Genomic DNA, 16,758 nt, shown 5'->3' on the forward strand with positions numbered 1-16,758 from the left:
GGCCCACACTCCAGCCACCTGCTCCCAGACTCCCGCGTCCCCGCCCCGCGTCCCGCCCCCGCGCCGCGCGGCGCCCGCGCCGGGGTGTCCCTCCCTCCGGCGTGACGGGAGCATCGTCTCTGGCTGCCCGGGCGGTGAGCACAGCAGAGCTGTCAGCGGGCTGGGAGCGAGGGAGCGGAGAGCGGAGCGCTCAATCCTCGCGGCCCGGAGCCAGTGCGCGCTTTCCCTGCAGAGGCTGCCTGCGGCCGGCCGACCGCAGCGGGACAGGCGGAGATGTGGCTCCGCGCCCCGGGGTCGACGCGGGGGAGGGGCCGGGCGCGGCTGGCGGGGGCTCCCCGCTGCGGACTCTCGGTTCCTTGGAGCCCCGCCTGGATTTGTTGCTGGGCGCTCGCCGGCAGCCAGGTGGCCTGGGCTGGGGACCTGCCCTCTTCCTCCAGCCGCCTGCTTCCTCCTTGCCAGGAGGTGAGCCGCACCTGCTCATTCACCTAGATTTGTCTGGGGGTGGCTAATGAAAGGGAGGGTGATCTGTTTATTGCTCTGCTGTGGCCTCCTTTCCTTCACAAGAGAGAAGCTTTCGTTTGTTTCAGAGGATGAAGTTGGCCGCTCTGGGCAGCTGGCCAAGATAGAGAGAGAGAGAGAGTGTGTGTGTCTGTGTGTGGCTTTGCTTGTCTTTGGGTGATGCTTTGCTGTTCCCGCGCGAGTGTTTTGAGGGCTTTGAAGGACTTTGCGGCGCCCTCTTTGGAGTGCAGGGAGTGAGGAGCAGGGACGGGGTGGGGGTGGGGGGTTGGTGGGATTTCAGCAAAGGGAAAAGACTGGGGAAACCCTGCCTTTGGGATTTGGAGAACCTTTTCTTTATGGCTTCATAGAGCCAGATATTGCCACGGGAGTGTTTTCGCTTTGCCCAGTTTCTCCCCAGACCACCCTTACCCCCGGGTCTCTGCAAACCCTTTTGCGACTCTCAGGCACTCAGTTTCTTGATAAAGGTCCCGGAGGTCGGGGTTGTAGCTAAACCACAGTGTGGTGTCAGTTGGCACTCTACTGGCAAAATAAAGATGTGTAAGGGAGAGAAGGGGGAGAGGGGGAGCGAGCGGGAGGGAAAGAGAGAGTTCTTGTAGTTAGGGATGAGGTTAATTGGTGATCTAGAAAAATTAGAAATGACAGTGAATATGCTTTTTTCTTTATTGGAGGGGGTAGTAATCACCAGGCTGAAATATATTCTATTTTATAGTTCTAGATTATTGTTAATTTACAGCCAAGAAGAAAAATTATGGGCGATGAGATTTTTCTCCTGCTTCTAGAGAAACTGGACATAATGTAACAAAAATTTAAAGAAGGTTGTCATTAAGTACTTGCATTGGATGTTTATCTTTCTCCTTAGTGTTCCAGAAAGTACATCCTCTTAATGAAAATCAATGAGAGGAAGGAAGCAAAATTTCTGACCTACTTTGAGTGACTATGTTGGGGAGGATATGAGGAGTGAATACTGTTTTTAGGAAGATTGCTTAGAATCAGGTGATGGGTCATTTTAATTTAGATGAAAGAGAGAGATTATTCAGTAACCTCTCTGGGAAGAAAGGTTAGAGGGTACCCTGTTCATTTGTGTGTAAAGCTTTAGATGTGAATGATAGGGTATCCAGATTTTGGATACCATCTGTCATCCGTGGTTTTCAGCTTCCTTATACACAGCTCAAGTTCCAGGACAGACCGAAGTGAATCAGACCCGGGAGGTTTGCAAGCACACGATAGTGTTGTAATTGGGGGAATCAGGGTAGTCTTGAAACTGACAGATGTGTTTAGTTTCCAGCGTTCACTATTATTACTATTTATTCTGTATTCAACAACTTTTCCTTACCACCTGGAAATAATTCATTCATTCTTGTCCACAGAAAACTAGTTCTTAGAAGTCCTTAAACTGAACAAGTACTTTAGGGTCAAATCTAAACATTGCCTTCAGCCCCAAGTTTCAGTTTGCATAGTGCATTTCTTTTCTGAAGTGATGAAAAGTCTTAAGCTTCACGAACATTAGATTTTTGTGATGAAGATTCTGCCTGAAGTGGTTAAAAGTCAGGTCAGGGCTAGTAGTACTGGTGCTTTATTTTTGGTCACCAAGATAGAGCAGTCCTTTAAAGAAGCATTTGTGCTATGCATTTATACTAGAAAGGACAGAGGAGTGTGCAACCAACCTAAGAGAAGCATTGAAAGGGGAGACTAGAAGGCAGAAGGCTCATGAAGGCTACATTCAGTTACTCTCAACTCCTTGTTGCACTAACTTTATATATTGCTGTGGGACAGTCTCTTGAGATTTTTAAGTTTGAGTTTTCTCTCAACTGCAATATACAATATATAAGAGGCTGATGAGCCTGCTTGTGACTAGTTGTGTATATAGAAATGGTGGTGTTTATATTCTTTCAGATGCCTAACAAAACAGTTGTAAGATGATTAACTGAGAGGGAGAGGTTCTTTTAGAAATTCTCAAATGGAATCTGTTCCTTGACATCTGGTCTGACTAGCTGAACTTATTTATAAAATTGGTTAGTGTTTTTTCTTCAACAGTATTTTTAAGAGCTATGAAAGGCAGGCAGGTGTTTTCCATGCTTTTGTGGCAGGGGGATAACCAGGGAACTTCCTGTGAGATATAGCTATCAATATATAGGCTTAAATCTTGTGAACAAAAACATAGTTAAAGTAAAACAAACAAACAAAATATTTTGTATTTATTCCCATTTGTACCTCTTTGGTAATCACTAATAATAAAAGAGATGAATATCATGCAAAAAGGATAATATAATTTCTTGGGATGGAGAGTTAGAGCATTTAAAAGTGAGGGAGTTTGAGGCTGGAAGCTAAAGTCATCTCTTATTAATATGTGAAATGTTAAAGAAGACTTTGGAAAAAAATTGCAGTTTGCTCTAACCCTTGTTTGTGTCTAGTTGTTATGGTTCCATTCTTGTTTAACATTATTATTATTTTTTATAAAAGTATCCATGTTTAAGTTACATAGATTCATTTTTTTTGTTGCCTGGTTTCAGAGAAAAACAGCAAAAGGAAAATGGTGAGAAATCTAGACATTTGCCACAGGAACAATCTAGTTATGATTGCCAGAGTTCAGGAAAAAAGATCTTTTCAAAATGAGTATTGGGTATGAGGAAAAGCTTCAGTTAGATTTTGGCAGAGAATCAGACTTGGGTAAAAACATATAAAACGAAGATTTCTATCAAAGTTTTGGTTTGTGGAATTAAAAAGGAGAGAAAGATGAATACTTTGGAATGTTCCATGGATGATCAAATCAGCAGGATGGAAGCACAAGGACAAACAGGAAGACTATAGTTTTGGAGATAGAAATAAAGGTAAAGTCAGTGTGCCAGCAGATGAAAGATAAAGGACATGACTTTAGAAAATGTTGTTTTAAGGGAAAAAAAACAAAAACAAAAACTGAGATTAAAAAAACTGAGAAAATATAGGATTACTATTCCTCAGACTTTTGGGTTTCTTGGCACTATTTTTTTTTAACTTGTAAAATGATAATACTAAAAACTGACCTGTTAATTGTGAGGGTGTGATGAGGTCAATATCTCTAATGGATAAGGATGTTTACTTAGCCCTACTCACACTGGCAAAGAGCTAAAAAGGAGGAGACTGCCTGTTAACTGGAGGTTTAATGGTGTTGGCCCATTACCATGTAGTATTATACAGTCATTAAAAAGAATTAATTGGAACCATAATAGATGATAGTGAGAGATTTTAAAATTTATTTGGGAACTGAAAAAATAAGCATACAGAAAAAGCAAACAATATGACTTTATTTTGCAAATTTGACATTTAAATAGTGAAGATTAATATGCTAAGGGAAAAATAAATGTGAAAGTTCGTTAGTAGGTCTAGACTGGGAAATTTCAGGGAGGGTTTACAGTGACATTTCAGAAGTTAATAGGATAGGTTTATTCAATAACTTGATGAAAATTTTAAATCACTAATAATAGGACATAATGGATTTGCTAGAAGGAAAAAAAGAAACCAAGAGATGATGGGAGCTGAATAAATGTATTTGAGACAGTGAATAAGACTGAAAAAAAAAAAACAGAACTAAGTGGATTATGTATGCTGCATTTAAATTTGAAATATTAAGTAACTTGACTCATAGTTCCCTGCTCCAAAGCCCTACATAATGTGATTCTCTCTGAATCTTGGTTTAATCATTACTTTTTGTCAACAGTCTTTATTACTTTTTGTTTGTATTAGTGATTTAATAGTGGCTTGTGAGACTACAAAATTACATGGGTGTAGTTCCACACCACATCACCAAAGTCCTGTGTTCCCCTTCCCATATATTAGCATTTTTTATTCCACACTTAATTGAACTTTTTCTCTATGTGAGGCAGAATGTCAGATGGTATGAAATTTCAAATTAAAAGATGATTTAATTGGGTAAAGAACTAGACAGACAGATATGTAAACAAACTGTATTGGGGGGGATTGACTGGCTGAATTTCTATTCCTAGTATTAAAAGTTTGTCATGCATAATCTCAACAAGGAATTGAGGAGAGAGTATGATTTTCAGGAATTTTAAACTTTACTCAAGAAAACTGACAATATTCACATTCTACCAAGAGAGAGAGAGAGAGAGAGAGAGAGAGAGAGAGAGAGAGAGGTACAAAGAGAAGCCTCTCAGCTCATACATCTCACAGGCACTCACCCTTGAGCAGAGAGCATAGCCAAGCCCACAGGTCTAGCTTATAACACTCAAGCCCCACCTTCACCTTTTTTTTTTTTTTTTTAAATTTTTTATTTAAGAAAGGATTAGTGAACAAAGGCATAAGGTAGGAGGGGTACAACTCCACACAATTCCCACCACCCAATCCCCATAACCCACCCTCTCCCATGATAGCCTTCCCATTCTCTAGCCCTCTGGGAGCATGGACCCAGGGTCGTTGAGGGTTGCAGAAGGTAGAGGGTCTGGCTTCTGTAATTGCTTCCCCGCTGAACATGGGCATTGACTGGTCGGTCCATACTCCCAGTCTGCTTCTCTCTTTCCCTAGTAAGGTGTGTCTCTGGGGAATCTGAGCTCCAGGACACATTGGTGGGGTCTTCAATCCAGGGAAGGTAGCCAAACAGAGAGACCCCTCACAGAATGGGAGAAGATCTTCACATGCCAGACATCAGACAAGAAACTAATCACCAAAATATATAAAGAGCTCCAGGGCATGGGAACAAGGGATGAAAGATAGATTTGGGGTTTTATCCAACATTAAAGGGGGAAGACATAAAGAAGACATATAAGTAATGGCTTCTATAAGAGAAATGTGAGGATACAGAGTTATGAAAAGAGGAACAAAAAGTCTTTGAAGAAGAAAGAAGTGAATGTGGTATGAAATACCCAAAGAAATTGAGATGAGAACTGAAAAGGAAAGACTCATTTTGACAACTGGTACTCATGCTCAGTACTAGAGTGGTTCCTGCTCCATAGGGAATGGGTAGAATATTACTTGGAAAGTGAGAAAATGGTGATAGAGTAGTTTTTAATAGTATGTTCTTTCTAGGTTTTGTAAGGCATTGGACCCTCCAAGTCTACATAAATCAGAATTGTAAATGATCATGTCTGCTGTTTCAGACTTTGAGGGGAATGGTTGTTCTTTCTTTTAAGTCTCTGAAGGTCATAGACTTTGGATGAGGGTGTCATTTCTTTTTTTTTTTTTCTCCTCCAGGGTTATTGCTGGGCTCGGTGCCTGCACCATGAATCCACCGCTCCTGGAGGCCATTTTCCCCCCCTTTTGTTGCGCTAGTTGTTGCAGCCTCGTTGCGGTTATTATTGCCATTGTTGACATTGCTTTGTTGTTGGATAGGACAGAGAGAAATGGAGAGAGGAGAGGAAGACAGAGAGAGAGGGGGAGAGAAAGATAGACACCTGCAGACCTGCTTCACCGCCTGTGAAGCGACTCCCCTGCAGGTGGGGAGCCGGGGGCTCGAACCGGGATCCTTATGCCGGTCCTTGTGCTTTGAGCCACCTGCGCTTAACCTGCTGCGCCACCGCCCGACCCCCGAGGGTGTCATTTCTAAAGTCACAGTGTCACTGAAGAAAGTAGGACTCAGCCTCTGTTTTTGCATAGTTACTAGCTTTTCCTGTTAGCTTGTGGAGGTGAATTTTCCATTTCAGTTGTCATATTTAGGCAAATGTGAGCAAGTATTCACACCATCAATATTTACAATGTAAAACTAAGAGTTGACAGATCTGTGAAGTGTCATATTTTAGCATAAGGGGTGAAAATAGCAGATCCCAGTGTAGCATTTTTCTATCACTGTGCATTCTTCACTAGTGTCCTGGATCTTATAATAATTCCCTTTTGTCAGAAAACAGTCAAATTTTTGTTGCCTTTTCCTTCCCCCTGTTTAAGCCATAGCTAATTCTCATCTCGTTTGGCATTTCTCAATCTGTGTTCTAGATAATCTTTAAATCTTGAACACAAATTTATTGTGTACTTATGTATAAGGTACTGGCAATAAAATGATGAGCAAAAGTTATGGTCTTTGCCCACAAAGAGGTTTATAATCTTGCGGGAACAGAATCGAAACGGTACACACCACGGAATTACAGTTGCTCTGTGCTGTGGGAACATATTGCCATCCTCATCTGACATGAAGTGATTACTGAGAACAAGAATTTAAGGCTGAGATCTTAAGGATGGTCAGATTTTATTGGAAGAAAGTGGTGAGTAGTGGTCAGTAGTGGTGAAGAAACATCTCAGACAGAAAAACCTCCTGATCTAAATCAAGTCTTTCTAGGATTACTAGACAAAGAATGTTTTCTCTGAATTCTACTGACAGCCCATTGTTAACTCTTGGGTATGCATAAACTGTCCTACAGTTATTTTGCACTCATAACTGTATTCACTATACGAATGGGTGAGTTATGCCCAGTTACAACAAGGGCACAAACTCTGGGGTCAGGTAACAACTAGAATCCTAGAATCCACTTATTGTTCAGTATGCTCAGCATTTTGCCTGGCCACCAGTCTATGTTATGTTCCAGGGGAAGTAGTACCCTTTCCTCCCAAAATTTATAAGCCTGGGGGTGGTATTGGTAGAATCATGTTCTGTCACACAAAGGCATCATGTACTTTACCAAAGACTGAATTACCAATCCTCTCCAATAGATGAGACACTCAGTGAAGGCAGAAATTCAAACATGGTATTTAACAAACAGTGATAAATATCTTTTCATCCATGTGGCACTCCCAATCCTTGGCCTTACCCATGGTAAGGGACATACCCTACCAGTGACCTATCTCATGACTTTCCATCTTGATCTCTACAAAGAAGTAAAACAACAACAAAATCCACATTAAAATATGTCAAACACTGCTATTTTCATACTCACAAATCTTCTAGGGTTCATTCAGAAACATTATGTTATGGTGATTTGCAAGACTCAATATGACCTGACTTCTGTTATACTGCTCATGTCATCTCTTATTACTCTCCCTTTTATTCATTCTGCTTTAGCTTCTCTGGTTTTCTCACTAAAGGGTCTATGACAGGTTCCTTTCTCAGGGTGTCTGCATTAACCCCCTTTTCTGCCTGGAATTCTCTTCTCTTAGGCATTTGCTTTACTTTCTCCATCATATTCCTCAGGTTTTCACTCAGTTGTCACCTTCACGATATCTGTTTAAAATTTTAACTTCCTCTTGGGGGCCAGGTGGTGGTGCACCTGGTTGAGCGCACACATTGCAGTGTGCAAGGACCTGGGTTCAAGTCCCTGGTCCCCACCTGCAGGGAGAAAACTTTGCCAGTATTGCAGGTGTCTCTCTGCCACTCTCCTTCTCTATCATCTCATTCTCTCTTGATTTCTGGCTGTTTCTAGCAAACAAAATACAGATAATAAAAATTATAAAAAATTTAACTTCCTCTCTTTTTGCCATTCTTTAACTTGTCTTCTTAGGATGTTCTGGCATCCATCATAATGTCTATTTTATTGATTTTTTTTTTTTTCCTGCCTGGGTGTCGTGTGTAGACAATCCCCCTAACCCAGGTGAACATTTTTTTCCTTAATTTTAGTTAGAGACATAGAAGGAGGGAGGGGGAAGAAGGGTGAGTGAGATGGGAAGAGAGCAAAAGAGAGAGAGAGAGAGAGAGAGAGAGAGAGAAGGAGGGGGAGGAAGAGGAGAGATAATACAGAATGGCTTCACCTTCCATGGAACTTCCCTCAGTGCCAGTATATGGTGCTCCTGTGTGTTACTGGGTGCTAAAAATCCAGGTCCTTCTTCATGGTAAAGTGTGCATTCTATTGGGTGAACTCTTTCTCAACCCACATAATATATATTTTAATTACTTTTTATGATCCCCCAATTTTAAACTCTATAAAAGACTAATTTTTTTCTTTAAAAAGCAAAACAAAACTATTGTGTAAATGATAACTCAAGCCATGCACAGCACATAGTAAATGCTTAATAAATGGTTGTTAAATGAGTGAGTAAATTTTATTTGGTACACTTACTTTGTTTAAAATGTTTTTTTTTTTTGTACTCAGAAAATGATGTATGAATTTCTGACTATTGAAAACTGATGACTTGTGTCAGAAGCCTTAGGTTAGGAACATAAGCCAGGCCAACCCTGAAAATTGTTATTTATTGTTGCTAATTTGAAGGTAGACAGTGTTAGAACTGGTTATGTAGCGTAGTGGCTATGCAGAAAGGCCTGCCTGCCAGAGGCACCAGAGGTTGAAGTTCACACTCCACTTCCACCTGAAGCCAGAGATAGCCAGCTTTGGTAAAGGAACTAACAAACAAAGCCAAAACTTTGGGGGCTGGGTGGTGGTGCACCTGGTTTAAGTGTACACATTACCATGTACAAGGATTTGGGTTTCCGCACCCACTCCCAACCTTCAGGGGGGAAGCTTCATGAACAGTGAAGTAAGTACTGCAGGTGTCTCTCTGTCTTTCTTCTGTATCTCCTCCACCCATAATTTCTGTCCTATCAAATAAAGAAAAAAAAAGGGGGGGGGAGAAAATGTTGTCTTATGTAATTGTAATTTACATTTCTTTAATCACTTTTTTTTGTCACTAAGATTTTTGTGTGCTACTTCATGAAAATGTTGTTTATATATTTATATATATTAACTTAATTTTTATTTGTGATTAATAGGTTGTAAGATGTTAAAACTACATGTATAGTTCCATACCACATCTATTACCAGTGTGCTGTATCCTCACCACCCTAATTTCCCAAAGATAAAAACTATAGTTCTCACAAGGTTTAGAAACAGTTTGCTTGAGGGAGTCTGGTGGTAGAGCAGCGGGTTAAGCACACGTGGCACAAAGCACAAGGACAAGTATAAGGATTCCATTTGAGCTCTTGGCTCCCCACCTACAGGGGAGTCACTTCACAGGCTATGAAGCAAGTCTGTAGGTGTCTATCTTTCTCTCCCCATCTCTGTCTTCCCCTCCTCTCTCCATTTCTCTCTGTCCTATTCAACAATGATGACACCAGTAACAACAATAATAACAATAAAAACAACAAGGGCAACAAAAGGGAAAATAAATAAAAATAAAAAAAAATAAAAAGGTACCCCTCTTACCCTATGGTTTTGTTAATTAATCCTTTCTTAAATAAAAAAGAAAAAAAATAAATAAAAAGTAAAAAGGAATCGGGCGGTAGCACAGCAGGTTAAGCGCAGGTTGCGCAAAGCTCAAGGACCAGTACAAGGATCTGGTTTGAGCCCCCTGCTCCCCACCAGTAGAGGAGTCGCTTCACAAGCGGTGAAGCAGGTCTGCAGGTGTCTTATCTTTCTCTCCCTCTCTCTGTCTTCCCCTCCTCTTTCCATTTCTCTCTGTCCTATCCAAACAACAATGACATCAATAATGCAACAAGGGCAACAAAAGAGAATAAATAAATAAATTAGAAAAAAAAAGAAACTGCTTGCTTCTGGGTTTTTTATATCAGATCTCTAGATTCCAAAGATGAGTGAAACCACCAGGTGGTTGTCTTTCATCTTTTTACTTATTTTGCTAAGCATAATCACCTCCAGTTCCACCCATTTTGTCCCAAAGGACGCAATATCTTTTTGACTGTAGAGTAGTGTTCCATGGAAATAGCTTCTTTAGTCAGTCATCTTGTTGTTGGACATTTAGGCTCCTTTCACTCTTTGGCTATTAAGTTTTTTAAATAAAAAAATATTTTAAATTATCTTTGTTTATTGGATAGGGAAGCCAGAAATTGAGAGGGTAGGAGGAGACAGAGAGGAAGAGAGAGAAAGACACTTGCAGCACTGCTTCACCACTTGCAAAGCTTTCCCCTTGAAGTGAGGACAGGGGGCTTGAACCTGAGTCCTTGTGCATTGTAACATATGTACTCAACCAGGTGGATCTCCACCCAGCCCCAAGTTTTTAAAATTTTAAGGCAGTTATACTTTATTATTTTTTCTTTAATTCTCTCTCTCTGTAGTGCTAGGACTTTGTGCATGCATGATTTTATTGTTTCAGGCTTCTTTTTTATATAGCTAGAGAGGAAGAGAGAATGAAAAAGGGAGAAAAGGAGGAAAAAGGGAGAAAGGAGGAAGGGGGAAGAGAGAACAAGAGAGACAGACACCACAACCCTGGAGAAATAGCATCTCCCAAATGGTTCTAGGACTTGAACCTGGGCTGTGTGAATGGCAGGAGTCATTCTACTTGGTGAAACATCTCTCTATCTCTACTTTATTCTTTGTTACCACTTTTTCCAGTGACAATTTATATCCTTATTTAATGAGTTCATATCATGCAATTTTTCAAAGGAAAGCAAATAGTATGTAAGTCTATAGTTACCCTGCAGATAGGGGAAGCATTGTGATAAGTGTTTAAACCAAAGTTATTAGAAAAACAGAATAGCAACCAATCAAACTAAGGAGTCCTGGAGATAGTACTGTTTGAGCTGTCTTGAAAGATTTCTAGAAGTGCTTTACAAGCTACACAGTGGCCAGCATATCTCAGTCAAGGAAAATAGTTGTATAGCTGCACAGAGGAATCACATTTTATGACCAGATAAGAGTTTTTGTGAAGGTACATGAGTGGGAGTGACAAGAGTTGTCTAAATTATGAAGGCAGAAACTGATCATTTTCTGAGGAAAGCTATGTGGAACTGTTGACAACAGGTTGCAAATAGTGTTCTGTTTGTAATGGGAGGAAGGTAAGAAAGTTTGAAGGCAGGAAGATCAGGGAACTGTTGCTTTCTAATGGGGATAAAAAGGTTAGAATTAAGCAAGGAAAAAATGGATGGAGGAGAGCGAATTGAGGAGAGAAGGAGGGAGAGAGGAGATAGATTTGAAAACTGAGTAATCAATTTCATTCCAACACAACTTCTAGGTTTTTCACCTTGGGTTACTAGATAGATGCCTGCTTTTCACTGATATTGAAAATTTAGGAGGAGGAAGCAGCAGCTGGAAAAAGAAGATAATTTCTTTATTGTCTCCCTGAGTTTAACGCACCCATAGGAGAGCCAAACATTTTACATTGCTTTGCTCAAGACTGTTGGATGAATGGAAGAAAGTCTGGCTATGAGATAGTTTAGGAGCCATGAGCACATAAGCAGTAATTGAAGCTATTGGTGCTGATGAAGTTAATTAGGCTTTGAGTACATAACAGAATAGTGTATTGAAGAGAGGACTCTGGGAACACTAGTATTTAGGAATCAAACAGAGCACAAAGTGATTGAGAATGAAACTGAAAAGGCACAGTCAGTAGAATGTAAGGAAGATGCTGTCTAAAGGTCTAAGGGGGGAGTGGGGGAGATAGCATAATGGTTATGCAAAGAGACTTTCCTGCCTGAGACTCCAAGGTCTCAGGTTCAAGTCCCCATACCACTATAAGCTAGAGTTGAGCAGTGCTCCAGTAAAAATTAAAAATAACAAAACAAAACAAACAACAATACCACCAACAAAACATAGTAACAGTCCCAAGGGTAGATGACCAGTAGATCAGCAGTATCAGATGAGATGGGGATGTCCAGGGTGTTATCACCATAACTTTTAAAAATATTTATTTATTTATTCCCTTTTGTTGCCCTTGTTGTTTTATGGTTGTAGTTATTGTTGTTGTTGTCGTTGTTGGATCGGACAGAGAGAATGGAGAGAGGAGGGGAAGACAGAGAGGGGAGAGAAAAAGAGAGACACCTGCAGACCTGCTTCACCACTTGTGAAGCGACCCCCTGCAGGTGGGGAGCCAGGGCTTGAGCCGGGATCCTTATGCGGGTCTTTGAGTTTTGCACCACTTGCGCTTAACCTGACGCCCAATAAATGTAATTTTTGATGTTCAATAAGTCATTCAGAGTATTCTGTGTGGCAAGATGCAGAAGTACAAGCTGACAGATGACATAACTAGGCAGATTCTTGACTATTAGAACAAATATACCTTCAGGTTATTAGTTAAAGGAATTGGTGCTGATCTGGAAGGTTTCCAGTGTAATCACTTTGGTCTTAGTATCTAGTCCATGTCCTGCTACTTTTACTATTTAAAGCAATGCTCTGATTTTGAAAAGGTTTACCCAGAGTTCATAAAGTCAGGAAGTAGGGAAAGATGCCTATTGAGTCACAGACCTTTAGGGCTTTTTGGTCTCTTCTTATTCTCTAAAGACATAGTCTTATGGCCATTTTTCTAAGTGTTTTAGACTATCAACCCATTGAAAAGCAATTTAGGGTGGGGAAGATAACAGTGGTTATGCAAAAGATTTTCATTCCTGAGGCACTAAAGATTCAGTCCTTCACACCACTGAAAGCTGGAGCTTTGTTGTGCTCTGTCAAAGTAACTAATAAAAAGAACAGTAAATAAGGATAAACAAATAATCAAAAAGAAAAATAAAAGCAATACTTTATGAGCTGGAGACATCACCCACTAGGAAGGGTGTCTGTATTGCAATATGCACAACTCAGGATTGAGCCCCCAGCACCACATGGGAGGTACAATGGTAACAGAGAACATTTTTGTGCAGTGGTGTCTCCTGCTGTTTCTGTCTCTATCTGAATGACAAAGTGGCCTTCAAGCTGTGAAACCAAACATGTGGAAGGGTCTTGTTCCATAACAACAAAAAAAAATCATCTATTAGATTACTCATTGTTTATATGCAAAAGATATTACCTAAAAGTATCATTTAGATATTTCATGCAAAGGTTAAATAATTAAATTAATCTTAAAAAATACTTTATTGACGGGAAGGTTAATTGAAGTGTATACACTAAGCTGCGTGTATTTAAATATATAATTTGATTAATTTTGACCCTCACCAAGCCATTTTGTGTCAGTCAAAGTTCAGGGCTCCAGTATGCCGGGCTAGCTTCGCAGTAGGAGACAGACGACCAGGGACATATGGCTGAGCGGAGAAGCAATATTTCTTTATTCACAAGCAAACGGTTCAAAAAACTAATCTAATCTAATTACCACACAATTCTGTCCTGCCTCTCTCTCCTCCGGTGGCAGCGTCAGGAACCAAGGAAGTACGAAGGATAGGGGGCGGGCAGAAGAGAGAAGCGTGAAAAGGCAAGGACTAAACCAAAATCTCCCGGAGGCAGGGGGAGTGAGACCAAGCCAATGTAACAGAATGACTATGTAAATAGACCACAATGTCAAGCAATGTAACAGAAGGGATCCCAGAAGCAGAACTAGAAGCATACCAACAATTTTGAATACCCCCAAAGTTTTCTCTAACTTATCCCCAGACACTCCCTGATCTACTTTCTATTTCTATAGATTCACTTAGCATTTTCTAGAATTTAATTTTGAAAAACAGATTCATTTATATTTATAAGAGACAGTGACCAAAGCGCCTATCAGCTCTGGATTGGCAGTGCCAAGGATTGTATCTGAAACATTCAAATTCAGTGCTGTAACTCTGGGGTATCTCTCCTGACCCTAAGCTTTTATGTAAATGGAATCATAAGACTTTTATTTTGACCTGGCTTTTTTTTTTTCACTTAGCATAATGATTTTGAGATTGCTTTACAATTCAGTGTGTATCACTAGTTTGTTCCATTTTGACTTTTTGGGAGCAATTTATTTATTTTAACCTATCCAGAGTTAAAGTTACTTATTTTTCTTTCCTATTTTACTGGGGGTTAATAGTTTATAGTACAGTTATTGACACATGAGTGTAATTTCCCATCTCTGTGAAATATTCTCATCCCCAGTTTAGGACCCCAAAGTCTCCCTACCCTCAGGCCTCTCCCTTGCATTTTCTTCCCAGAGTCCTTTGCTTTGGTGTAGTACACCACTCCTGGTCCAAGTTTTCTTTTGTGCTTTCTCTTCTTGTGTCTGTCTCCTAATTTCATCTGATAGTCATTCTTGTCTTCCTGATTCATCCCACCTAACACTATTCTTTCAAGTTTATTGAAAGTAAGGCAGAGATAGAGATTTTAGAGTTTCTGGTCTAATATCCAGGTCTTTAAGATCCATTTTGTTCTTATTTTGCTTCAGGGTTTAAGTGGTGTCCTACTCTACCTTTCTACGTGTGGCTGTTCAGTTTTCCCATTTCTGGAGAAAATCTTCTTTTACCCATTGAGTAGTTTTGGGCTCATATTTTTGGTCTTATATTAAGTGACTGTATATATGTGGGCTCATATCCCAGTTCTGTTCCCTTGAATCCGAGTGTCCATTTTTATTCCAGTACCATACTGTTTTAATTACTATTGCTTTGTAGTATAAACTGAAGTTGGGGGAGCTTGATACTTCTGTTTATTTATTTATTAATTTTTTTCTCTCAGAAGTGCTTTGGCAATTCGTGGTTCTTTTGTGGTTCCACAAAAATTTAATTTCCTTGAAGAATGTCATTGGGTCATCATGAGCATTATGCCTAATTTACAATATATACAACAGTCTTTTTTTTTTTTTTTAAAGATTTTATTTATTTATGAGAAAGATAGGAGGAGAGAGAAAGAACCAGATATCATTCTTGCATGTGTGCTGCTGGGGATCGAACTCAGGACCTCATGCTTGAGAGTCCAAAGCTTTACTACTGCGCCACATCCCGGACCACACAATAGTCTTTTTTTAAGTTGGCCTTAGTTCACCAACATTTAATCATATGGTTCAGTCTATTCTGGCCTCCCATTTCCTATGTCTCTGTTTTCTCTTGTTGTTATGTTCTTGTTCTATTTTGCCAGTGATTAACTCATTTAGAGTTGGGACTCTTGTGCTTTTTTTTTCATGTGGTACTCCTTTCAGTGACTCTTGCAAGGCAGTTTTGGTGGTGGTGAATTCTTTTAGCTTCTGCATGTTTTGAGAAGATTTTTAGTTCTTCCTCACACTTGAAGGATAATTTGTCAAAATAGAGTATTTGTGATCAGCAATTCTTTGAATACTTGAAATATTTCATTCCACTCTCTTCTTAGCTCTAGGGTTTGCTATGAGATATCTGATAAAGGCCTGATGGTTTTACCTCTGTATGTCAGATTTTTTCTTTCCCTAGCAACCTGCAATATTCTTTTTTTCTCTTTGCTTTTGAATAGTTTTGCTATGATGTGCTTTTGGTGTGGACTGTTTTGGATTCAGGAACTTGGACGTTTGTTCAGCTTCCTGGATGTCTATGTTTTGAAAGTTACCCAGGTATGGAAAAAAATCTGCTATGATTTATCTTTCTATTTTTAATTTTATTTATTTTGCATAGAGACAGAGAATTTGAGAGGGAAAGGGGACAAGGAGAAAGAGAGAGAGAGAGAGAAGGACTCCTGCAGTATTGCTTTACCTCTTGTGAAGCTCCCCCCTTGAAGGTGGGGATTGGAGACTTGAACTGGGGTCCTTGCACACTGAAATATTTGCGCTCTACTAGATGCTGTACAGCCTAATTCCTTCTGGAAATATTTCTTTGAATATGGTTTCCACTCCTCTTTTGCTCTCTCTCTTCGTCCTCATGTATCCCAGTAAATCTCACATTCATTTTTCTGCTGGAGTATGCTACTCCACAGAGAATTGCTTCATTTTTCATAAGCCCTTTCTCACCAACTGCTTTGAACTCAGAGTGTGGTAGTTTTATCTTGTAACCCTGATATTCTTTTCAAGCTGATTTATTCTACTTACTAGTCCTTTTAGGTAAGCTCTAACTCCCTAAAATGTCCTTCATGTCATGTAGCCCTGTTCAAAGTTAATCTTTGTGCATTTTGTAACTCTTTGGTGAAATGATCTCTGAGTTCTTGAGTTTGTACCTGAATGTTAAGTTTAGATTCATCAACTGCCTTCATAATGAGTTTTTGAATTATATTTATGACACTTTTTCAGATCTTTATGTGTTTGGATCATTTGTATGTTTTCCATGATTTGGTTCTTTTTCCTTTTTAAAGTTTTATTTATTTATTGGATACAGACAGAGAAATTGAGAGGGAGAGGTAAGTAGAGAGGAAGAAGAGAGACATTCTCATTCACTGTGAAGCTTTCCCCTTGCAGGGAGGGACCAGGGGCTTGAAAGATTTGGTTGTTTTCAAGTTCGCACATTGAGTGTAGTTTTCATTGTTCAGCCAACAGGTGGCGCTATGGCTATTTTGTTTATATATCATGGATGTTTGTGTGTGTGTCAATTTTGTTTATATATCGTGTGTATATGTGTGTGTGTTGGGGGATTCTACCATATATCCCTGGGTGTGTGTGTGTGTGTGTTTTGGGGGATTCTACCATATATCCCTGAGCAGATTTAGTGCTGTGGTGACAAAATACGCTCTTGCTGCCTTATTTCAGTTTGTACTCTGGCTTTTGGAAGCATGCTACCACAGCCTGGACAGACTGCAGAGTTTTAGTTTTCAGCCAGGCTATTCC

The 16,758-nt window shown here is 40.0% G+C and overlaps 1 protein-coding gene across 2 annotated transcripts in view; it reads left to right on the plus strand.

Annotated features, from left to right (window-relative positions):
• Positions 1–71: 71 nt before the first annotated feature.
• The window catches only part of ELAPOR2 (endosome-lysosome associated apoptosis and autophagy regulator family member 2), a 222,930-nt gene continuing 206,243 nt past the window's right edge, over positions 72–16,758 (plus strand). Inside the window, exon 1 of one of the 2 annotated variants that reach the window (XM_060196310.1) lies at positions 72–134. Coding sequence is in view for 1 of the 2 variants with exons in the window: in XM_007537720.3 (XP_007537782.1) it covers positions 274–462 (189 nt within the window). In the remaining variant the exon portion in view is untranslated. Of the gene's footprint in view, positions 463–16,758 lie in introns of both variants that reach the window. The other variant, XM_007537720.3, reaches the window with a different exon arrangement.

Source organism: Erinaceus europaeus, chromosome 8 (assembly GCF_950295315.1).
Source record: "Erinaceus europaeus chromosome 8, mEriEur2.1, whole genome shotgun sequence".
Lineage (NCBI taxonomy): Eukaryota > Metazoa > Chordata > Mammalia > Eulipotyphla > Erinaceidae > Erinaceus > Erinaceus europaeus.